General features: G+C 47.9%; 2 protein-coding genes across 22 annotated transcripts in view; both read right to left on the bottom strand.

Moving 5' to 3' along the window:
• The window catches only part of MICAL3 (microtubule associated monooxygenase, calponin and LIM domain containing 3), a 156,535-nt gene that overhangs the window by 125,527 nt on the left and 6,280 nt on the right, over positions 1–24,728 (bottom strand). For 12 of the 21 annotated variants that reach the window (XR_008710134.1, XM_055567303.1, XM_055567395.1 and 9 more), the window contains exon 1: positions 17,341–17,479. The exons of 1 other annotated variant lie outside the window; for it this stretch is intronic. The gene's annotated coding sequence lies outside the window, so the exon portion shown is untranslated. 8 more of the 21 variants (XM_055567314.1, XM_055567325.1, XM_055567319.1 and 5 more) reach the window with 8 other exon arrangements.
• LOC129643197 (uncharacterized) lies at positions 1,097–9,631 on the bottom strand. The gene is made up of 2 exons (XM_055567457.1): positions 7,303–9,631; positions 1,097–3,438 (listed from the first exon to the last, which is right to left on the bottom strand). The coding sequence occupies exon 1, from the start codon at positions 9,555–9,557 to the stop codon at positions 8,517–8,519; it is 1,041 nt and encodes a 346-aa protein (XP_055423432.1). The 5' UTR covers positions 9,558–9,631; the 3' UTR covers positions 1,097–3,438; positions 7,303–8,516.

Raw genomic sequence — 24,728 nt, 5'->3', positions numbered from 1 at the left:
GAATGGATAAGGAAAATGCTGCTGCTGCTAAGTCACTTTAGTCGTGTCCGACTCTGTGCGACCCCATAGACGGCAGCCCACCAGGCTCCCCCGTCCCTGGGATTCTCCAGGCAAGAACACTGGAGTGGGTTGCCATTTCCTTATCCAATGCATGAAAGTGAAAAGTGAAAGTGAAGTCACTCAGTCGTGTCTGACTCTTCGCAACCCCACAGACTGCAGCCCACCAGGCTCCTCCGCTCATGGGATTTTCCAGGCAAGAGTACTGGAGTGGGGTGCCATTGCCTTCTCCAAGGAAAATGCAGTATATCCATAAAATGGAATATTATCTGGCCATAAGAGGAAATGAAATTCTGATACAGGCTACAACATGGATGAACTCTGAAACATGATGCTGAGTGAAAAAAATCTAGTCACAGAAAACCACATATTGTATGACTTCATTTATATGAAATGTCCACAATAACAAATCTAGAGAGACAGAAAGTAGCCTAGTGATTGCCTATGGCTCAGAGGAGAGAGACTGGAGAGAAGAGAGTTACTGCCATGGGTACAGAGTTTCTTTACGGGATGATAGACATGTTCTAAAATTAACTGTAGTGATGGTTGTACAACTCTGCGGATATACTTAAAACCAGTGAACTCACACTTTAAATGAATGAACTCTGTGGTACGTGACTTACATAATAAAACGGCTTTGAGCAGTACCGTGTCTTTTGTGTCCTTGTATTCTCACAAGTAACACAGGCTCTGGCACACAGTAGGTACTAAGCAAATGTTAAAATAAAGAGAACAGGAGCGCTGAGTCTTTTCACCGAAGATTTCATTAGAGGAATTCTGCCACCATACTGAGGGACCTCTGTGAGCCAGCCTCAGCTTAGGGGAGACAGCGAGTCTGCTCCAGCTCCTTCTCCCAGCCCAGCACACCCCTAAACATCAGGCTGATAGTTTCTGTCCAAAGTCTCTTCTAAACCCCTAAATCTAGGATGCCTTACTGGTGAATATAGAATATATATATATCTTTGAAAGCACATGAGCTATTGGTCAGGTACCACGAGGAAGAGCCCCCACCCCCATCCCCACACCCCCAGCAGTCTGGTTATACAAGCAGAATCAGCATTCATGAAATAATCAAAGACTTCAGGGCATTTATCCCTAGACAATGGGGATAAATCAGGAAATAAAGACAGTAAGGGCTTTTGGTCAAATGCAGGGACACTCTTCCAGGGTTCCCCAAGCAGATTACTGAAAACTACTTCCCAGCTTTGTCTATATGGCATTCCTGCTCCACAACAAGAATGAACTGCTTTCTGCACAGCACTTGTTCAAAGTCACCTTATGTTACAGTTCACTGTACATATATCTGGCTCTCCTACCATATAACACATTCCCATAGAACACATTCCTAATGGACAAGGACAACGTTAACAATTTATGTCTCCTTGAAAACCGTTAGCACAAAGTCTTGCACACAGGAAATAGATAATTTGTACGTGTTAAATTTAAGTATCAACTTCACAAAAACATTATTAATACCTATTTTCTAAAGCCAAACAGGGAGTCACGTTTACATGCCTGTAGCAGCTAAGCGTCCAATTGGCCTAAAAGCAGGATCCTTGACTGCTAACACGACCTTCACATGACCTACAGCAGGCGGCCACCTGGTCCACGCCCACCTTTCTTTCCAAAAGCCCTGCCTGCTTCCTTCCCATCATTGAGCACCCCCTAAGCCCTCACAGTCCTCCCTGGCTCCACAGCAGCTGGCCCCTCTGGTCAGGCCCCTCCACTCCCCAGCCTACAGCTCTGGCCAGACTGAGCACCTCGTCACAGTTTCCCAGGCCCTGCCCTGGGCCTTCCTCCAGGCCCTTTGCACACTTAAGCATGTCTGTGATTTATGGCTCGTCTGTACTAAACTGTGAACTCCGTGAAAGCAGTGTTTAACTCACTATGGTGTTGTGCGGGTAAATGCCTAACAACCTATTCTCTAAACCATTTTTGTGTTATTTATATGCACGTACATTTATTCTAAAATTTACTGATATAAAGTTGTATAACATATAATAGCAATAAAATACATAATATTAATAAATATATGGTAATAAGTAATAGAGTACAAAATATATAATAGTAATACATATATAGTAAGAAGTGGTGGTGGTGGTTTAGTCACTAAGTCGTGTCCGACTCTTGTGACCCCATGGACTGTAGCCTGCCAGGCTCCTCTGTCCATGGGATTCTCCAGGCAAGAATACTGGAGTGGGTTGCCATTTCCTTCTCCAGGGGATCTTCCTGACCCAGGGGGTTGAACCCGGGTCTCCCACATTGCAGGCAGACTCTTTACTGACGGAGCCACAGGGAAGCCCATAGTAATAAGTAATAAAGTATAAAATACATAATGCTCTTTAGTCCATATAGTCAACTGATTCTCAAAGTTTTTGTTTGTTTGTTTGTTTGTTTAATTCATATCTATGGCCAATCCACAGAAAGGTCCTTATGGCAGAAAGCGAAAAGGAACTAAACAGCCTCTTGATGAAAGTGAAAGAGGAGAGTGAAAAAGCTGGCTTAAAACGCAACATTCAAAAAACAAAGATCATGGCATCCAGTCCCATCACTTCATGGAAAATAGATGGGGAAACAAGGGAAACAGTGACAGACTTTATTTTATTGGGCTCCAAAATCACTGCATATGGTGACTGCAGCCATGAAATTAAAAGACACTTGCTCCTTGGAAGAAAAGCTATGACCAACCTACACAGCATATTAAAAAGCAGAAACATTACTTTACCGACAAAGGTCCATCTAGTCAAAGCTATGGTTTTTCCAATAATCATGTACGGATGTGAGAGTTGGACCATAAAGAAAGCTGAGTGCTGAAGAACTGATGCTTTTGAACTATGGTGTTGGAGAAGACTCTTGAGAGTCCCTTGGACTGCAAGGAGATCAAGCCAGTCAATCCTAAAGTCAATCCTGAATATTCATTGGAAGAACTGATGCTGAAGCTCCAGTACTTTGGCCACCTGATGCAAAGAACTGACTCATTGGAAAAGACCCTGATGCTGGGAAAGATTGAAGGCAGGAGAAGGGGACGACAGAGATAAGATGGTTGGAAGGCATCACCGACTCAAAGGCCAAGAGTTTGAGCAGGCTCCAGGAGTTGGTGATAGACAGGGAAGCCTGGCATGCTGCAGCCCATGGGGTTGCAAAGAGTCGGACGCAACTGAGTGACTGAACTGAACTGAAGTGAACTGACGGCCAATCCATAGATTCAACTGATAAATAAGTCAATGTTGGTTATCATCATTTACCTTAAGGAGTAAAAGAAAACGGGACAAGAAAGATATATATCAGGACTCCCCTGGCAGTCCAGTGGTGAAGACTTCGTGCTTCCTCTGCAGGGGGCAATTTCGCCCTGGTTGGGGAACTAGGCTCCTATGTGCTGCGCTTAATAGCAAAAAAAAAAGCTGTATCAAACATGACATAAGCAACTTCTCTCTGAACTGGACCCTAGCTTTTCAAATACTAAAAGAATTATTTCCTCAATTTTTTTGTGCTATTCACAATATACTGGATATGGACACAAAACATTTTTAAGTTTAAATATGCAAAATGTTAACATTTTTCCATCACTTTCTTAGACAATGAACAAAACAACAAATCAAGCCCCAATGTGTACAGTCTGTTGGTTTCTATGGTATAAATACACCCACCATGGCCAAGTTCAAGCTCTGGACTTGACACCTCTGAATACAGAGCTGGGAGGAGATGTACCATAGTTCATAATTATACACTATTTCCACCATATGTGGGCAAGAGTCCTGAGAGCATAGTTCACGCTAAAATAATGAGGAAGGAATGAACTTTGAGAATATATTATCCTTGTTTCCAATACAATTTATTTAACTTTAAGCTTATAAAATTAATTTTTAACAACAGCTGTATTTAACAACCAACTTGCAAAATTTCTGAAAATTTAACCACAAGGTATGAGCAAGCTCTGGCAGGCCATGGTTCACTCCTACACTCCTGGTGTTTAGTACACAAAAGATGCTCATGCATGTCTGTGGAAACAAAGTATAATCCTGCGGTGACTTCACCCCTAAGACTCCAGAGAGAATCAAGACTTTCCTATGACAAGGTTTTCCTAGAGCTGGGAATTTTGAAAGCCAGAGAGACCAGCACAATCTTCCCTCTAACACACTTTCACAAAGGGCAGGGGGCGGATCTTTTAACCCTTATTATAAGGGTTCGATCCCTGAGTCAGAAAGATCCCCTGGAGAAGGGAATGGCTACCCACTCCAATATTCCTGCTGGAGAACTCCATGGACAGAGGAGACTCGTGCGCTGCAGTCCGTGGAGTCGCAAAGGGTCAGACATGACTGAATGAGTACACTTTTTCACATAAGCTCAAATCTATGACACCTTTTTCGATACATTTATTCTCCCTGAGGTATTCCTTTCAGAACACACTCAGCAGTGGGAGGCTAATTTTAAACCCCTCAATCTGACCTGGTTTAGCATCCTGGGTGGCACTGTTCACAGGGCATTCCTTAAAGCTCTCTTAAAGTTCTGGCTCTCACACTGGAAAAAACAGAGCCAAACAAGCACCCACTGATCCAGGTTCCTGGAGCTCAGTTTGGTCCTCTCCCTCCCTCTCAACTGTCTCTGGTCTGCATGTCTCTGCCCGGTTCCCTGTGGGTCCTGCCCAGCTGCCTTCCCAAGAGTGGTTTTGGCCCCCCATCCTCCCCGCTTACCACCACCTGCCTGTCACTAAGGACTCCTTGGTCTCCATCAGACTTCACCCACACCCTAACCTGAACCCTCCTCTCTACCGACCAGCTTCATGACAAAGCCTGAAGAACTGTTCCTCCAAAGACGCAGCAGACAGACCCCAGCCCCACCAGCCAGCAGCTAGTGGGCCTTGCCTTCCACAGACTGTACTGTGAATAAAAGGGGAGAGAGCCATTTCATTTTCCCAAGTATAAACTACAGCTGAATGCACTTTTTCAGCTACGTGTGCTGCTCTCCTCCCAGAAAGCAGCACGGTCCCTCCCCGTCCTGAGTCTCCTGGGTCTGATCCCTCCCGTTTCTGGTCAGTTTGCTCTCATCACCCTGCAGTGAAAATTATTCCAAACTGCCTACCCACGGGGCCCTGGCCTTCAGCCCATCCTCCCCAAGTATCTTCACACCATGCCACATCCCTATTTCAGAACCTCAGGCTCCCTATCACAATCTGAGAGAGTATCTCTGTTCCTACGAAACAAACACTCAAGTATTTAGGGCTTGATGTCCCTAGTTTATAAAAAGAGAAGGAAAAAATATGAAAAAGCAAATGGGACAAAAGACAATGGGTGCTTCTGGAACAAGAGCTCCTTGTACCATTCTTGCCTTTTCTGAAATTATATCAACATAAGGTTACAAAAAAAAAAAAAAAAAAAAAATAAGGTTACAAAAAAAAAAAAAACAAACCCTAAACCCTCATCTTAGTGTCAAAGTTTGATGATAAGAGCTCCTTCTCACGGTCACATCTCTGATGTCTTGTTTTTGTCCCTCTCTACACCTGGACTCAGGATTTCCCCTGCTCCTCCCTGCCGACTGCTTCCTTCACTGACTCACTGCTTCCAGGGGGACTGAGGAAGGAAAGGAACTAACACTCCCCGACCATCTGCTGCCAGCCAGGCGATAGCACGTTTGGCACTCAGTGTGTATTATTCATCCAGTCCTACCAAGGGCTCTACCAGGGAGCTGAAAGTCTGAGACCTAGAGGACGAAGACACAGGTCCAGGACTCCACAGCCACTAACGGCACAGCTGGGATGGGAACCCAGGTCAGCAGAGGGAGAATGACACAGCAAACGGGACAAAGGGTAAGTAATAAAATCTAATTAACAGATTAGGGAACAGATACAAAGCAGCTGCCAGTACTGTTCTGGCCACTTCTCTGTAGTCTGAAATTACATCACGTTATCCAAAAGCTACACTTTTCCTGTGCCCCGACAAACAGGTGGGCACACCCACCCAGTGAGGCCCAGAAAGCGCAGGCGTGCGGCACAGTGACTTTACGTGGAGGCGTTAGAGCAACTCGGTGCTGACAGCACGAGGGCTCGCTGTCTCCGGTTTTTCTCCAGAATCAAGCCATATTTTTGGCGCATGGAAAAAGTGACGTCTCTTAGTCGTGTCTGACTCTTTGCAACCCCATGGATTGTAACCTATCAGGCTCCTCCGACCATGGGATTCTCTGGGCAAGAATGCTGGAGTGGGTTGCCATTTCCTTCCCCAGGGGATCTTCCCGACCCAGGGATGGAACCTGCATTAAAGGCAGATGCTTCACCATCTGAGCCACGAGGGAAGCCAGCAGGGCGCATGGAAAGTAAGACCAGCTTTACCAGAAGAGGGGCTGGGAAGACACAAAACCTGACACTACAGTGCTACCTGGGTGTCTCCCCCTCCCTATCTCCTCCATCTAATCAGGGTCTCCTTTCCAAAATGTCTCTGGCATCAAGTCCCTGCCTATCTCCATCGCCAACATCCTGTTCTAGTTGGTCATTCACATATTATCATGACCTGTGGGCCAAATCCAACCTGCAAGTGAAGGACTTTTACATTTTTTTTAATGGTTGGAGAAAAAATCGACAGATAACTATTTTGTGACATGTGAACTCAAACTTGGGGGGTGGGGCATAAAAGCTTTACTGGCACACAGCCACACCCATTCATTTACCAATTATCTGCTTTCCTACCTATAACAGCAGCCGCGTGGTGCATCAGCTATTCTATGGCCCACTGACACAGAAAATATTTACTTTCTGGCCCTTACAGAGAAAAACCTGCCAACTTCTCCAATAGCTGGTCTTGGCCAACTTTCACCTTGCCCCACTCCACCAGGTTAATCAACATAAAACACAGCTTCTGTGCTGCTGCTCTGTGTCCACAAGCCTCCGATGAACTAACTGATTATAAATGCCAGTGCTTCCTGGCGTTCATCAGACCAGGTGAACAAACCTGCTTTGAGTAAGAGCCCACAGTGCCATGCCTTTTTGCTCATGTTGTCCTCTGCCTTTCAGAAAACTCTTCTTTGTCATACTGAGTAAAGTCAGACACAGGAAGACAAATATCATCTGATATTGCTTATATGTGGAATCTAAAAATCCAGGTACAAATGAACTTATTCACAAAAAAGAAACAGAGTTAAAGATGTAGAAAACAATCTTATGGTTACCAGGGGGAAGGTATGGAGGGATAAAAGGGAGATCAGGATTGACATACACACGTTAATATATATAAAATAGATAACTAAATAAGGACTTACTATATATAGCACAGGAACTCTACTGAGTACTCTGTAATGGCCTAATGGGAAAACAATCTAAAATAAAAAAGTGGATATATGTATGTGTGTAACTGACTCACAGCATCGTAAGTCAACTATATGCCAACAAAAATTTTTTAAAAAAAGGAACAAACAAAAGAAAATTCTTATTGCCTTCAATGGCACACTCACCGTTAACTTGCCTCTTAAGACCCTGGGAAAGAGCATCTCCCAGTTTCCTCTCCTCTGCTCCCCAGCACCCTATACTTACCCTCATCACAGTTCCCACCACACTACACTGCAAGCATCTATTTGTGTGTCTGTCTCCACAGCTACAGAAGATTCCAGAGGGCGAGGAACGTCTCACTCATCTCCCAACACCCAAACCAAACAGGGCTCCGAGGCCCATACACACTGAGCTCAGCTCCGACTCTGCCAGGCGGGCCTCCTCGCTGCCGAGCCCCAGGTGCACCACATTGTCTCTCGTTCCAGGCACCCCTGCACCGCACGGGGGCTGAGACGCAGCCCACACAGGCCCACGCGTCAGCAGACGAGGGTCCAAATGCCAGCCTCCCCTCATTTGTGTGCCCTTGGCCAAGACTCCGGGTATCCGTCTTCATCTGAGGAGCAGGGCGAGAGCAGCATCTGGAATGCAGGGCTGAGGAGGCGTGCGAAGTGTCTACACCAGCGCTGTGCACATAAGAGCTCAATGGCAAGTGCCTGTGCTCATCCTCCCCAAAGGCCGGAGGTGTCTGCCTGTGCTGACTGGCATCTCACTGCCGTTCTTCTCCCTTCACCCAGCTGTCTCTTCTGAAGCAGGGACGTCGAATGCCCCTGGAACTTGGGCCCTGCCTGGTACCCAGTGCAGGACAACATGCAGAGAAGGGGCCCAGCAGATGACAAAGTCATGAACAAATTACTCCAGGAAGTCCAAAGAGATGCTAACAGGAAAAGCAAGGCAGAACCAAGGATGCAGCAGGGGGCATTGAGACTGAGAGTGCGGCTGGGTGGCATCTGGGTGCTTCACATGGGTAAGTGCGGGGCCAGCCAGCCTCACCCGAGACGGCCCCTTCAGTCAGCCGCAGCACCAGCTCCACGCGTGGCGTTCATGGCGGCTTACCAAGTGTCGGCAGGATTCTCAGTGCTCACAGCCGCACCAAGCACTGACGACTGCCATGTCATCGCACAGACGGAGACGCCGAGGCCCAAGGGGGTTAAAACACACATACAAGGCCACATACCCTAGTACATGATGCACAAGGAGTTCCAGAGTTCAAGCTCCTTACTGCTATACATTTTGGAGGGGGTGTGTGTGAGAGACAGAGAGAAAGAGGGTGTGTGTGTGATGGGGGGGGGGGGTGTCTCTGAGAGGGTGTGTGTGTGAGTGTGAATGAGAGAGATAGTGTGTGGCAGAGAGAGAGGATGTGTGAGAGAGGGTGTATGTGTGTGTGAGAGAGTAGGTATGAGTATGAGAGATTGTGTGTGAGAGACAGGGTGTATAAAAGAAAGAAAGGGGTGTGTGTGTGTGCGAGAGAGTATGTGTGCGAGTTTGTGTGAGAGAGAAGGTATGTGTGTGAGAGATAGTGTGTGAGAGGGTGTAATGAGACAGAAAGGGTGTGTGTGTGTGAGAGAGAGTATGTAAGAGAAAGGGGTGTGTGTGTGCGCAAGAGTTTGTGTGAGAGAGAAGGTATGTGTGTGAGAGATAGTATGTGTGTGAGAGGATGTAATGAGACAGAAAGGGAGTGTGTGTGTGTGTAAGAGAAAGGTGTGTGTGTGTGAGAGAGAAGATACGTATGTGAGAGAGGGTATGTGTACAAGTGTGTGTGAGAGAGAAGGTATGTGTGTAAGAGTGTGTGTGAGAAAGAGTGTATATGAGAGAAAAAGGAGTGTGTGTATGAGAGTGTATATGTGTGTATGGAGAGAGAAGGTATGTGTGTGAGGTATAGTGTGTGTGAGAGTATGTGAGAGAGAGGGTGTATATGACAGAAAAAGAGGTGTGTGTGTGTGTGTGTGTGTGTATGAGAGAGAAGATATGTGTGTGCAAGTATGTGTGCGAGAGAGTGTATGTGGAGAGAGAAGTCATGTGTGTGAGAGAGAGTGTGTTTGTGAGAGAGAGGGTGTGTGTCACGTTCACCTGGGAACCTTTCTGAGGACTGTAGCCCAGGGGACAGCCTCTCAGATAGCTCAGAGGGACTGCTCCAAAGGAGAAAGGAAGGAGCCAGGATACGTATGAATGTTTTTGCTGAGAAAAACATGTAGTCAAGTATAAAGAGATTACTACTACTCACAAAGAACAGACATCTCAAGTTAATGATTTTAGTGCTTTTCTACGTACAAGAAGATGCAGGAATCTGGGCTCACTGAAATTCTCCCTCAGTATCCAAGCTATCTTCACTATCCAGGGCTCAGCATGCCCAAAGCACAGAATGCTGGTTTTTCTCCACTGTGAATTCCTCTCAAGCTGCACTGTCCGGGGGCAACTGCAGTGACTAATGCCTTGATCCTTGTAGAACTGGAATGGTGGCAACATTTTTTCCTTTACAGAGACATGGAATCCAGGAAAATGTCACTCCTTTCTTTTCCTCTTCCTTTGGATTTCTTTCTCAGGTAAGATTATTCAGGCAATCCATGAAACCTAGATGTAACGAAGCGGAGCTAGAAGATCATGAAGCACAGGCACAAACCAAAAAAACAGAGACTCAATCCCACATTCTGGGTTTTAATTTAATCTGGCACCATCCTTCACCAGCTAAGAGATCTCAGGCAAGCCACCTAACCTCACTGAGCCTCATGGTTCCTAACCAGTTGGTTGGGTGGGCATCATATATGAAAGACTCTTGGAAGGCCTAAAGGACGTCTTGTCATAAAGTGTACTGATAAAGCACACTCCTGATAAATTAGTTCCCTTCCCACCTTTCCCATACCTCAACACAAGCAAGGTTTTAAGCCAAACCCCTTACCGTCCTTTATGTCCTACCAGGGAATAACCTCTACCCTACCCTGGGTTTTCCTGCCTGGCTGGACCTATGCCCACGCATCTGGGCTTCATAAAAGCCTGCAGAAGCAGCCTGGAAACAAGCACAGGAGAGCAACTGCATCCAGAGCGAGGGAGGTAGCACAGGGGTAGACGGTCCATGGCCCCGGGGTGCCAATGAATTCTGCATGGGGAGAGGCTGGCCGGCCAGGCGCTGCCAGGACACACCTTGACCACAGCCAGGACAGCGCCTGGAGGCCCGCAGAGGCAGGGCCCAGGACCGAGTACAGCTCTGAGGCTGCACCTATGTGGGGCATGGAGAGGGCAAGGCAGGTAAAGATGACGGGGAGCCACTTCCACCAAGAGTGGAAGAGGAGACTCATCAGGAGAAGCTGATACAGAAAAGCAAAGTTCTGAATTTCTCAAGAAGGGATTCAGTTGCAAAACTCCTAGCCTATGGAGAATTCAAGAAATACAGACACACACAATTATACTTTGGAGGTCACTCCACATTTTCATACACCAAGTTTGCTTGAAGCAAGGATATTTTTAAGCTAATGGACCCTTCTCTGAGGTCACTGGTCCTGGACACAGGGAGTTTCATTAGCAACATGTGAAAGGGTCCTAAATGTTATTACCAAATGGAGCCAACTCAAGTAACACAGCAGGGAGCAAAGGGGAAGATGCTTAACCATTTCCAGGAGAGGCAGCAATTTCTATCTGATACATTTCTGATACATGATCCAAAGGTCTTATTAAATAAAAGGTTAAACATAAGCAAAAACCGTATCTCACTGAGCATATCCAGCAAGAAGTTCTAACAGGCCTTTTCCATGATAGATCAGCTTCCAAATACAGCATATGACAAAGAGATACTCAAGGAAGAAGTGGGAGAGCTGGCGGGTACCAGCACAAGGTGACCATGGAGTTCCGAGGTTCGATAACGTGGCCTGATCTAATTCCCAAAGCATTGGTTAAGCGCCTCCTGCTCAGGTTTGCTCCCACCCATCAGAGCACCAGGGAAATGGCAGCCTGGAGCCTGGCACCTCCAATGCAAGCAGCACAGGCCACAAATGGCAGTGGCATTGAGCTGAAGGGCAGCCGGCAGGAAGAGGAGGTGGGCCTGGCCTTTCCTGCAACCAAGCTGCCTACTTGGACCTCAGAGAGCAGAGGCAAAGAGATCCTCTGTTTGCAAATATACAAACATTACTGAAACAATAGCCATGGGGGTAAATTCTAGAAATTCTCAATCTTACCTGCACAAAATTAACAAAACCAAATGGATAAAAAAATACTTTGCCTGACAATATAAATTTTCTTACCACTCCATGTTCAGGGCTCTCTGGCCAGTGGAGTCGTGAATCACAACACGTTATAGTCTTCCGCATCTGTGCCTACTCTCCCCACCCACACCCTCACCCCCACCCCCACCCCTGCTCCAGGCTGCTTGCAGGCAAACAGCATCTTATTGTCCAGCACTCACCTTACATACAGTAGTTGCTCCATAATCACATGCTAAGAAGAAGCCCCAGCATGAAGTCAAAGCTCTCAGATTCTGGGCCCTCTGTCCCCAGGCTCCCTGAGGGTGGTCCAGGCGGCAGCATCTCTGGGTCTGCTCAGCCCACTGAGGCACACCGAGTCCAGTGAGCCCTGGAGGCCCAGCCATGCTGCCATCTCACCAATCTCTCTCCCCTGCCCTTTACTGTCCTTTTCTTCCTTGCTTCCTCTTCTTTTTGCTCCCTCCACACATCACCTCACAGCAAGGTGATTAAATGCACAGGATCTGCAGTCATCCGGCCTCTGCAGAGTATCTACGGTTCTGGACCTCGGCCTCTCTGGAAGTTTCCCGAATGGGAAGCAGGAGACTAGAAGTGGTGTGTGCTCACAGGTGCTCGGCAGTGTCTGGCCCACAATAAGACTCACTGGGTGATAGCTGATCCTATATAATTGCTTATGGTATGGATGGCATCACTGACTCGATGGACGTGAGTCTGAGTGAACTCTGGGAGTTGGTAATGGACAGGGAAGCCTGGCGTGCTGCGATTCGTGGGGTTGCAAAGAGTCGGACACGACTGAGCGACTGAACTGAACTGAACTGAAAGGTGCTTAAAATGCCAAAGGCAGAAGGTTGTTTTTTCCCCTACCTATGCAAGTCTGGTTTTGAGACGAGCCTCTCTGCTTTGGAAACAAACTGAAACAGGTCCATGTCACGAGTTCAAATACTTCCTATTCGTTTTTCATAGGGAAACAAATGACTCTGACCAGGCATGACCAAACTGGGTAAAAGGTTCTGTTCCAAACAGTGGTTAGGATCCCACACTAGTTTGTTTAAAAACAGAATAAAATAAAAATCATCCATAAAGTAGTTGAGCTAGGACAATGATAGGGTTTGCGTGAGTTCTTGGTTTTAGGAATCAGAAACCCACGCTAGGCAGAAAAGTACAGGAGGGAAGGGGACAGGTTTCCTGAGCTTTTCAGGGAGCAGACTTGTAATCAACACTCTTTCCAGATCCCATGGCCCAGCCCGAGGTCCCTGAAGACCCTACACTGTGCTAAGTGTACCTTCTGGGGCACCCACAGGTGTTCCTCTCTGGATGCTTCAAAGTTATCTCCTCCAACTCTGCCCGTTTTGACAGAATACGTCAGTTTAATCTAAATGCACCTCTCATAGACCACTTCAAGCAGATAATGCAAAAGTGAAGAGAAGGACAATGTGGAACAGTGCAGGGATGGTTGGAAGAGAGAAAGGGTGGCCACCAGAAAGGAGGTGAGTCCACCCCAGTCAGTCGCCTTTGACTGGTCAGTGACAGCACAGCTGTGGACCCGAACGCCTGAGTTTGAAGCTGAGCCCACTGTTCCCAACGGGGCCATCGCTGAGCTCTCCGCCTCAGGGTCCTCGTGCAGGAGACAGGGGTGCCATGAGGACTGAGTGTGCCGCCCCCACCGAGCAGCCACTCAGAACAGGCCCAGCACACAGCCACCCTCCTCCATGCACTCCTGCAGAGACCACCATCGAGACACTGCTTACCCACTTCTCCTCCTCTCCCACTCACAAACCCCAACGACTCAATCACAAGGCAGCTGGAGGGAGTAAAGTGAGGGAAGGCAGGGAGGGGTGTCGCAGGGGCCCTCGTAAGTGGGCATTCTGTAGGCCGGGACAGCCTGCGGCGGTGTGTTGTCATAACCCAGGGGGTGACGGGTTAGAGAAGTATCGTCCACCCCGGTCCTACCTCTGGGCTGCTCTGCCCCTGTCTTCAAGCTCCAATGCTGACGTGTAGCAACAGAAAAGAGGCAGGGGAAGAGAAAGGACAAAGCCAGACCAACCGAAGTTCCACGTTGCCTTTTGTGTAGTTAGCTGTTTCAAGATAGTAAGAAAAAAATCAATAAAGCTACTAGTCAACCACCTGACGGAATGCTGCTCCCCTCCTTCCAGAGTCCACCAGACCAGATCCATCCCTAGATACACGGTTAAACAGACCTCTGTAGACCGGCCTAACACAAGAAGACCTCTCCTGGCCTTCAGCCAAACACACACACACACACACACACGCCTGCTCTTTCCTCCTCTCCACAGACAGTGAGGAGGCACCTCTGAGGACTGACCACTTAGCAGACGCGCCTGCCTTTCCTCTTCCACCTTCCTCCAGGGTTCAAACCAACAATCCTACTTCTCCCTTCTTTAATCTGATTATTACCACTTTATTCCTTTTTTTTTTTAATTGTGGTGATTTTTTTCTTCTCTGTGAAGACTGACACTGACAAAAAGTGAATGAACTGCAGAGTTTTTAGGGCAAGAGTTGCCCTGTCCTCCCTCCCCAGTTTCTTGATTATCATAATAAGCCTTAACACCAGAAGACAGTTAAAGCCCACACCAAGAAAACAGCAAGTCACGTGCAGCTGAGCCCCAGAAGGAAGAGATGTTGTTCTGTCCCCTCCACCACCCACTCCACAGGATCAGAGCTGAATTCTGAAAAGTGGAACCAAAGGTGACAGAAGGGTGCATGGAGGCAAGGGAAAGCCCAAAGAGAGTTTAGGTAAATTTCTGAACAATATCCCCACCACTCCCAGTGTACCACATTATTTGTAGAAGTTAGAAACCAAAAAGGAATCAGATTTTCAACTCTGCCACCTAAAGTAGAAACTGAGAGTCTATTTACTGCACAGATTTTAGCCCAAGTGCCAGGCCTCCAGGTTTACAATTTCAACCTGCAGCTTAAGTTTAAAAGCCTGGGTACTAAAGGAGTTACCTGAGTTAGAATATCACACATTTCTTTCGTCCACAAACCATTTCAATTGTCTCCCTCTCTATGTTCCCCATCTGGCCTCATAAAACATTTCACACTCTCCAAATACAGATATTTTTTCAACTCTTATTTTTTTCTTAAGTAATGACCTGGCTAAAGAATGCTTCTGGCCCAGGAATAGTCCAGAATCTTTTCCACTATTCTACTTCAATGAAAAATGAAACCCCTGTACAAGCACAGCCCATCAGAGCCAGGCAAGCAGCGGCAACAGGTGTCAGGGGCTCTACTGTCTGCTCCCCGTCTCCACTAACACCCAGGGAGGTTAGAAGCACACACTTGAGAATCAGCCCAGCTTTGAGGCCTGACCTGCCTTATCACTGCCTTGACCTCCATCTCACCAAACCCTAGTTCATCAACTGTAAAACCAGGGAAAATAACATGTCCTACCTTGTAGACTGTCGTGGGGAACAAATGAGGTGATGTACGTGAAGCGCCTGGCACACATAAGCACCCAACAAATGTCAACTATTCTCAGCTGTCTAGTAATCTGAAAAGCATAATGGTTTGGTATCTTTAAGTCTTCCATGTTTCAAAAAAGAGGGTTTTTTCCCTTATGAAAGTATTAGTGAAATTCCATAGGAAGGAAAAATCGAAGTCCAACTTAGCCATCAACTCACAACTTAGAACAAATCATGTCCCCCCCATTTCTTTATCTATAAAGTGGGAAATAATATACTGCACTAAACCTGATGACCTTGGACAAAAAAGAATCAGTGAGATAACAGGCGATAAAAAAGCTTTCACTTCCTCAAAGAAAAGCAGTAAGGAAATCCAGAGTATGATTATTACTGAAACGTCACATCCAGTATAACGGGACATACATAAACCACCGATGTTACTCAGGCTTTCAAGAACATTAGTTCTGATAGCCTTTTAATCTGGTCATAATGAGCCTGGTACAGTAGGAGGCGGTACATGGCTGCTCCCTGCAAAGCCCAGTTCAGAGGTACAGCCATCAAATCCAGGAGTGTGCCCTGTTTGCTGGTCAGGTGTCATCCACCCAGGCCATTTCTTAGATGCCAGTGCCAGCAGAAATTAGGAAAGGCTTATGGTTCCACCTGGACAGGTTAAACCAACAGCAACCAAAATCCTTACCCACAGGAATTTTCAACAGACCCAAGAAAGGGTCCACTCTGACCCTTTATTCTCCTGTGCTGAGCGAGTAAGATCTCATCTACGGTGCGTACCATCCTTTCTGAAAAAAAAAAGCACATGTGAGCTGGAAGGAAGAGCTCAATTGTTTCTTGTTTGATATTTACTTCAAGGTTCAGAGGTCTGAGTTTCCTTTTTAACGGACCATAAAAATTTTGGTGTGAGAGCTAGAGGTTGGGATGGGAAGAAGAGTGGGGGAATTGCAGGGATAGTCTTAAAAAGGGAACATGCAAACAAAGCTGTATCCAATTTCATCATCCACAGGTCTCCCAAACTCAAACAAGAAAGAAAAAAAAATTACTTATGGTTATTAAATACTTACTATGTGCCAGGTATACTTGCACAGAATATTTGGTACACATTACTCTAGAACCCATTTTCTGCCCCACACCTAGAAACACCATGATCACCTGAACCATACCAGGTGTGGGGTGGGGGGACCTCGTAATCTAGCAGTCAAGTTCTAGACATTTCAAAGGCTAGCATCGTGAACACAAAAAGGCAGCTTGGCTAGGAACCAGGTCTAAGTTCCTGCAGATTCTTTTCAAGAGGACCATCTAAACCCTGTTTTCCCTATAATTCTGGAATTAAGCCATGGTGTTTAGTATCCTATCCAAAAAGTAAAAACAATTTAAAATCCTGGAACACAAGGAGAATTCACTCTAGGGCCACAACAACCTGAGCCAAGTTTCTGACCAAGTCCACTTGACAATGAAGTAAGACGTGTATACAAGCCTGTGGAGGGCCCTTTACAGAGGTGCTCGGAGGAGAGCCAGCACCAGGAGCTGCCATCTGCGTGGCCAGGTAAGGAGGGCAGGGCCTCCCAGCCAGCCCAGCGCAGACGCGGAAGGTCGTGCTCACTGCAAAACCCATCGCACCTCACCCGCACCCCCGGGGTACGATCCAAACGGCTGTCTCCCAGGCAGACTGTCAGATGGGACTCGCCAAGTTTAAACGCCATCTCCCCATCCACGTCCCAGAAAATGAGAAGGTGTAAGCCTCGAGGAAAACACTGCTCACAACTGGCTTGCATTTCTCAGCACTAAGCACTGATGTCACCGTAACCGATGCCTGCGGTAAACAGCCGCCACCTTAGAGCTCACAGGCTGTGTGCGGGGCTGCAGACGCCTTCCTTCAAGTGAGTCTGCGGGGAGTCGGGAGACTAGGGCGGTCCATGAGCCTCAGGGGACGGGGGACACGGGGCACATGGGGGATGGGGGCACCCGGGGGTTGGGGGGGGGGGGGGACACGGGGGAATGGGAGCACAAGGAGACAAGGGGACGAAGAACATGGGGGGAGAGGGGAGATGAGGGGCACGGAGGAAGGGGAGACACGTGGGGACCTGAGGGGACAGAGGGCCACCGCAGGAATGAGGGAGTCGAGGTCCCGCCGCGCCCTCCTTCTCCGGCGCGACTCCTCAGCTGCGCGTCCGCTCGCGGGGCCCCTCGTGCCCGGCCTCGGCGGCGCTCCTGGCAAGTACGTCCAGCCTCCCGCCCGCCGCCCGCGGCCCCAGACCCGGGCCTGCCGTCCGCTCCGGGGCTGCAGCGGCGGCCAGAGGGAGGCGCCCGGCCCGCGCGGGTCCCGGGCCAGGTCCGGAGCCCGTCTCACCTCCGCCTCATGCCGCGCTGCGCCAGCGTCCCGGCCGCAGCCCACAGTCCAGACCCTCGGCCGTGGCGTCCGGCGGCCTAGCCCCGCGGCGACTCCCGCTCGGGCCGGCGCCTCAGCCCCGCAGCCGCCCCCTCAGCAGTCGGCGTCCAGCGCGAGCAGCACCGCGGCTGCTGCTGTGGTAGCGGCGCTGCCGCCGGGTGGGGCGGGCACATGGGAGGGCGGGGCTGCGGCCCCTGGGGCGCGACCACCGGACCCCGGCCTCGGGGCGCTGACCTCAGCGCGCCTCCGGAACCCGCTCTGCCGCCCGTCCCCAGGGACGCCGGCGCGACCCGCTGGCTCAGACTTTGCCAGAAGCTCATGGTTCTATGCAGAAGGTAAAAGAGAGGGCCGCCTCCACACCCTTCCTTCTCTCCACTCCCCCCGCAGCTTCAGTGGTATATTCCTCAAAGCCCGCCCCGAGGGACCAGGGAGAAGCTGATTGGTTGAGAACCTTGGACGGGGGCGAGGAACCGCACGAAATGACCAATGGAAAAGCATGGTGGGCACTTCAAAGCCGGCCAGAAAGGGAGGAGAGAGGATGCGATTAAAGGGCACGTTATTTGTTGCGCTCTGTAGCCGCCGCACAACACAAATGGAATTTTCTATCTGATCCAATCCAGACAGGAAACAAAGAGATTGGGGATTCTCAAATTTTGGAGTTAAGAGAACGAAAAGAAAATATGGAGAGAACTGAAGAAGATATCTGCGTGTGCCTTTCCCCCGTCCCGTTGTCAGTTGTCTCATCTAATCCAATAAGGATATTGGAGTAGAATTGATCTCTCGTAGTCCTTCTCATACTTTGCAAGTCTATAATCCTTGGCTTGGGATTAGCAATATTTACATATGTTCTTCAATTTGGGACATCAGCTAAAGAACTTTGATTGAAAGTTGACACCAGTTCCTTTGTTCAGACAGTATTAACCCCAGCTTTTGTGAAGGCAGTCAATATCCTTTCTGACTCCCTCTCTGAAAGCAGAGCGTTCTTTTCATATGTGGAGGGCCACACTTTGCCCAATAATTTCTACTCTAATTTGACTCTACTGAGAGTCACCTCCTCATCTTCTCTCTTCCTCCACATAATCGGACAACACCTCAGTTAATAATTCGTTTGCCTGTTGAACTGTCCAGAGCCCCTGGCTTCAGCAACAGGTCTTGCTGGTCAGGCCTCATCAGAATTGCCAAAGTGCTGGTCACTACCTCAGGTCTGTGGCAGCCATTTAATTCTACAAGGACAGTGAGCTCTCAGTCTCCCTGCCTGTCAAATTCAAGACTTGAAAGCATCCTGAAAGGGTCCCACCTACTCTGTTTTAGAGGTTTACACGGGCAGCAGGCCGGCACTTTGGTAACAACCCTCCTGACAGTTCCACTTTCTTCTTTCAGAACTCTTTAATTTGACTGTGCCAGGTCTTAGCTGCAGCACCAGGGATCTTAAGTTGCCGCACGTGGAATCTAGCTCCCTGGCTAGGATAGAACCCAGGCCCCTTGCACTGGGAGCCTGAAGCCTTAACCACTGGACCACCAGGGAAGTCCCAAAGCTTTTCAACCTCCCTACACCCCTCAATCCTCTTCCAAGTTGTATCAGGTGTCTGGGGTACCCTTAGTAGCTCCACTCCCCACCCAGACAACTCATCTTCCAACTATAAGGCAGAGTTCAAGAAAGTCAAGTTCCTCCATGAAGCCTTCCCAGTCTGATGAACAGAAGATTCTGGTTTATAGAGTTCCTACTTCTACTCTGTGTTCCCCAAACCCTGATTTTCTGCCCTATACTATGCAATTTTTATTGACATATTTACCTCTCTCCTTCATTTACAGCAGCAGCTCCTGCTGCTTACATTTAGCATTAATAAATGCTTCCAATACACTGGGTACTGTTTGGAAGTGCTTTGCATGTATCACTTCATTTCAGCCTCAGACAGGCTTAGAGAAGTTGACTTGCGCAAGGCACACACAGTGGAGGTCTAACTACAGTGCCCACCTTCACATCCCCCACAATGCAAGGCTATCTCCTATTTCTTCAGAACCAACTGCATTCCATACAAAAGATAATGTGATGCACCTATATCGTGTTTTACATTGATCCCTGTACCTGTAATATTTCAGCCTCTAACAGTCACGTCAGGAAGGTTAGGAGCAGTTTGTTATAGGCAAAGCTACAAGTGGACTGATGCACTTGCCTCCTGTAACAACGCTGTTGAATAAGGCATTTAGTTTTCCAAGTTGTGGACTGGCCCCTGCAACCCCTGCTCCCTAAGTGAACACAGACTTTTCATATGTAGCAAGTAGAGAACCTTATAAGCAATAGGGGAAGAAATACAAAATAGCAACAACAACAACAAAAAAAACCCCACACCATGGAACAGAGAAGCCTGGTACAGCAAGTGCTCTCAGTGGACTTCTGTAAACTGGGAGAAACACCTTCTACTTCACTTTACTGGCTTATTGTTCATATGTCGTCAATGAGATTATGGCTTTGACACATCTGGCAAATTCCACAGAAAAGGGCAACAAAAACTGCGTCCCACTCCCTATGGTGCCTGGAGACAGAATCAACCCATGCCCGTGACAAAGGGGCTTCCCTGTGTGGGGTTGCTGACTCTAATTCTGGGAACTTCCTGATTTGCCATTGAGTGAACTATCCTGCTCCACTGACAGGGGTGCCGCAGCTTGAAAAATAAGCTGGGCCCATGATTTCATTCTCTTTACACTGCTGAAATCGTCACAGGGATGGGCAGGCCAGCAAAGTGGCGGGGAAACCAGTAAACTTTAGATACCAATTGAGAAGGCTGAGCACGGCCATCCTGGAGTCAGTATTTCCAAGTTGCTGTCTGCCTGATCCAGCCCTTACCCATCCAGTTAATTTTCACTCCCATAGTGCCTCTGTCTTTTCCCATCCCCAGAGAGCTCTAAAACGCCTCTGCTTATCTGGGTGTTTTATTTATGCATCCAAGTATTTCTTGGGCACCCATTTGAGGTAATCCTGATGGATCGTCCAGGAAGCCTGCTCCTACTGATTAGATGAGTGTGGGAAACATCAGACCCCCTTGGTGAGGAATGGATCAGATCAGCAGGTACCAGGACTCTATCCCCAGCTAAACATACAAGCTGGCATTAGACCGCTCCTGCCCCAGGGCAGGAGGAGCATGGGGTGGGGTCTGGGGAGAAGGCCTGTGTTGGGGAGGAAGGTGGAGAGATTGAGGGCACCCAGGAATACCTGCACATGAACCAAACAGAAGGCAGGATGATGTCCATCCATACTGTGGCCACTGAAAGAATTGTGGTGTGGTCTGTCTCACTTTTAAGAAAAGGAAAATTCCTGATTTCCAAAGTAATACATGTCCATCATTTTAAAATGTTTAATAGGGAAAATTACAAAAATAATAAAATCTAGCCATTCCTCTTACCAGCATATCAGTGTTACAATTTTGATGTTTTTTCCTATACTTTTTTTGTGTGTACATGTGTATTTTCTTTTTTGTATATATCTCCCCTGCCCCCAACCAGGGATCCAACCCATGCCCCCTGCAGTCTTAACCACTGGACTGCCAGGGAAGGCCACATGCGTATATCTTTTTTTAAATAAAAATTGATCAAACTGCTTGGTAATCTATTAATACTTTCTCCTTAACAAGACCAGGAATTTTCCCATGCCATGTAGATTATTCTAAAAGATGATTTTAAATGGTTGCATCATATGGCTATAGCTTAAGTTATTTAATTCTATTTTTAGGCATTAAGATTATTTTCAAGTCTTCATTATTATATGTAACTTCAAGGATTATCCATATATGTAAATGTTTATATATTTTTACGATTATTTCCTAATATTTCTAGAAATAGAATTGCTTGGTCAAAATGTATGCACTTTTTTTTCCTTTTTTTTAAATTTATTTTAAATGGAAGCTAATCACTTTACAATATTGCAGTAGTCCCTGCCACACATCAACATGAATCAGCCACAGGTGCACACGTCTCCCCCGTCCTGAACCCCACTCCCACCTCGCTCCCCACCCCATCCCCTGGGCTCTCCCAGATCACCCACTTTGAGTGCCCCACCTCATGCATGCAACCTGCACTGGTCATCCATTTTATGGTAATATACATGTTTCAATGGCACTCTCCCAAATCATCCCACCCTCGCCCTCTCCCACGGAGTCCAAAAGTCTGTTCCTTACATCTATGTCTCCCTCACTGTCCTGCATATATTTCTAGACATGGAATTGCTTGGTCAAAACGTATGCACATTTTTTAAATGTCTCACACATATTGCCAGTGGCCTTTCAGAAAGTTTACAGCAGTTCTATCCTCACCAGCCATCTAAGATGTGGCTATTTCTCTGAACCCTCGCCAATCCTGGACATCTCTTTTGTAATCCTTGCCATTTGACAGATGAAAAACAATATCTTGTTGTTTTGATTATCATGGTGTATGTTTAACCCATCAAGGTGATAAATATGTATCCTTCCTTCCAAGTCCCCTGAATTGAATAGTGAAATGAGTGCTTCCTTTTCTCTCCATTCAACCACTCTTCTCCAGAATCCCTGAGAACAGATAGAGAAATCAAGAGTAAAATCTGCTCAAATGACGAGACAAGCTCAGGGCCATGGCACCTGAACCAGTAAAGAAGGTAGTGGAACAGATGGCTCAATAGAGCACATATGCCCTAAATTACAATTTTGAAATGGGTAACAAGTCCTTACATAGAAACTTTTTTAGCTATAAAAGGAGATGAGTCCTCTGAGTTATATTTAGTACTGGCTAATACGAAAATCATTTGCATTTCTTCAACAACACCCAGTTCTGTGATGGGGCGAGTCCACAACGAGCCATCCCCCATTTCGAGTGGCCAAGCCACCCTATATGACTCTCAATTCCTGCCTAACTTTCTGGTCCCTTGGCTTTGTTTTTGTCTTGTGACTTTCTCCACAGCCTCTTCTCCCCTCCAGCTGTCAGTATCCTAATTTCCCACTGAAGAACTTATCCCTCCCCCACTCCCAGCTGTGTTTGGTCAGGATTGAGTCCAACCCCACTCTGGACTTGACATGGGATGCAGGAAGCTCTGGGAGCTGCTAGCAGCCATCCTGAGCCATGAGGTTGAACCTGCACCAGAAGGAGAGGAGTTGAGAAAGTGAGAGGGGAGCTGCAGCTGCTAAGTCGCTTCAGTCGTGTCCAACTCTGTGCGACCCCATAGACAGCTCCCCCGTCCCTGGGATTCTCCAGGCAAGAACACTGGAGTGGGGTGCCATTGCCTTCTCAGGAGTGGGGAGCTACGTCAGGTCAAATCTGTGAGCCCTGATTCAAGTCTCTTGGGAAGCCTGTGTGTAAAACAATACCTTCCCTCTTTCTTTACAACACTTAAACCAGTTTTCGCCAGCTTTCTGTCACAAGCCAAGAATGCTGACCGAAACACTGCCTATGGATGGATTCCGTGGTGCCGCAGGAACTCAGTCCATTCAATTCAATTGTTCTCAACGTCACTGCCACTAGTTCAGTTCATCATGACCCCAAGAGTGTTCTGATGCAAGGTACCACCAAGGAAAAACCAAGCTACGTGGAGCCTGAGGATTCCAGGTTGCCTTGGATGGACTCAGAAGCCCGCCATCTACCTGTAGGATGAGAGTCAAGGGGGAGAACAGGAGGGTGTGGTACAATTTGATTCCTGGGCGACCTCCGCTGTCATGTGGACCTACTGAAGACAAGAGGGTCTGAAAAGCTTGATGTCCTGCTTCTCTTCTACACTGAAGACTGATTTGAAAACAAGCCAGTCTTAGGACTTCCTTGGCGGTCCAGGGGCTAAGACTCTGTGCTCCCAATGCAGAAGGCCTGGGTTCAACCCCTGGTCAGGGAACTAGATCCCACACACTTCAACCAAGACCCAGCACAACTGAATAAATAAATAAACGTTTAAGTTAAAAAACAAAACAAAACAAAACAGGACTTAGGATCTGCCCTCAAGGAGCTGACAATTGGGTTCAGATAGGAAAGGATCGTTGCCAGGTGGGAAGTATTATCTTGTGAGACTGAGAAGGGGCCCATTCAAGACGTCAGGGGAGGTTTTGTGGAGAAGGGGCTGAGTGGCCCCTCAAAAGAGAGTGAGAGAGAGAGAAAGGTGTTTTAAGAGTTGAACCTTTTTAACTTGTCCTGGTTCCCACATGCAAAGAACAAGCAGAGTTCCTCCCTAAGGACCATCTCACTGCCCCAGGGGGAGGCAGGTTGGTGGGTTAGGAAGAAAGGGAATTTGAGAGGGAAAAGACGAACATACTAACATCTCAGCGGAGAGAGTGATGGAATGGGGAGTCTTTGAAATTACCTTCTTTGGCTTATTTGTGCTCTTTCATTTTGGGAGAAAATGGACTGTGGAACCTCCTTTTGTATTTTAACATAATAGTCTCCCCAAAAAAGGGAAAGTTAATCAGAAAAGCATCCATATCACAGCATCCATATCACCCCATATTTCCTCTAGACTTATGGTCTCTAGGTCCTGCTCCCCCCACAAGCACAGGTCTTTAGCCAAAGCTCACCTGCTCTGAAGCCCAGCCTAGACATGTCAGCATAGTGCCCTCGGAGATTATGTTACAGCAGAACTGCCGAGGAGAAGCCTGTAAGTAGTCTGGGCCCCTTGGGCCAGACATCCCTAACCTTATTTAGAGGAGAAGTTACCTTGATTTCCTGGAGATGTTTACTTCCTGACCATGAAAGCCCTGAGGAAAGAGTAGGGACAGGTGACACCTGACCACTCCCCTGCTCACCTGCCTGGACCTTGAGCTGGGCTGCCCCCGGGGGTTGATGCCTCAGCTCTCCCGGGTGGTGGGCCCACCTCCTGCAGGAGCACTTGAGGGTCCACCCAGGGTGCTGTTCGATACCGCCTTCCAGGGTGTCCCAGCCTGATGTGCGTGGAAAGCACTGAGGCCCCGTGGTGCGCAGGTCCAGGCCTGCCGTCCCAGAGGAGGGCTCTGGGTGGATGTCTGTGGCTTTTGCCAGCCCAGCGTCCAGGCCCTCTCACGGGGTAACGGCACCTATAACCTCTTTTGTGGGTGGCCATGTGATCACGGTGCCCTACTCTGGAGGCAGCCCAGGCCAGGCAGGCTGACTTCTCCCCCTGGAATTTGAGTGCTGAGCAGAGACACACACACTGAAAATAACCGGAGCTGATTCATCCAGTCGCGAGTCACTAAAGAAGGAAACCAGTGTCTCTCTACTTTCTTGGGCCCCTTAGCTGCCTGGGTTCTCATCCTTCCCGAGGCCTGGCTGTTTACTTTTCATTCCGTTGTGTGAACTAATTCCTATTCTTCCAGTAAATGTCCTCACCCTTCCCCAAAGTTAGCCCTAAAGCCTACTTCCATTACTGGAAA

Source organism: Bubalus kerabau, chromosome 1 (assembly GCF_029407905.1).
Source record: "Bubalus kerabau isolate K-KA32 ecotype Philippines breed swamp buffalo chromosome 1, PCC_UOA_SB_1v2, whole genome shotgun sequence".
NCBI classification, from domain to species: Eukaryota; Metazoa; Chordata; class Mammalia; order Artiodactyla; family Bovidae; genus Bubalus; species Bubalus kerabau.
The sequence above is the reverse complement of the archived record's forward strand: the minus strand, read 5'-3'. Positions and strand labels throughout refer to the sequence as shown.

Coding starts and splice junctions, on each gene's coding strand:
- LOC129643197 (XM_055567457.1), bottom strand. CDS start 9,557: ATGTTTTTCTCAGCAAAAACATTCATACGTATCCTGGCTCCTTCCTTT.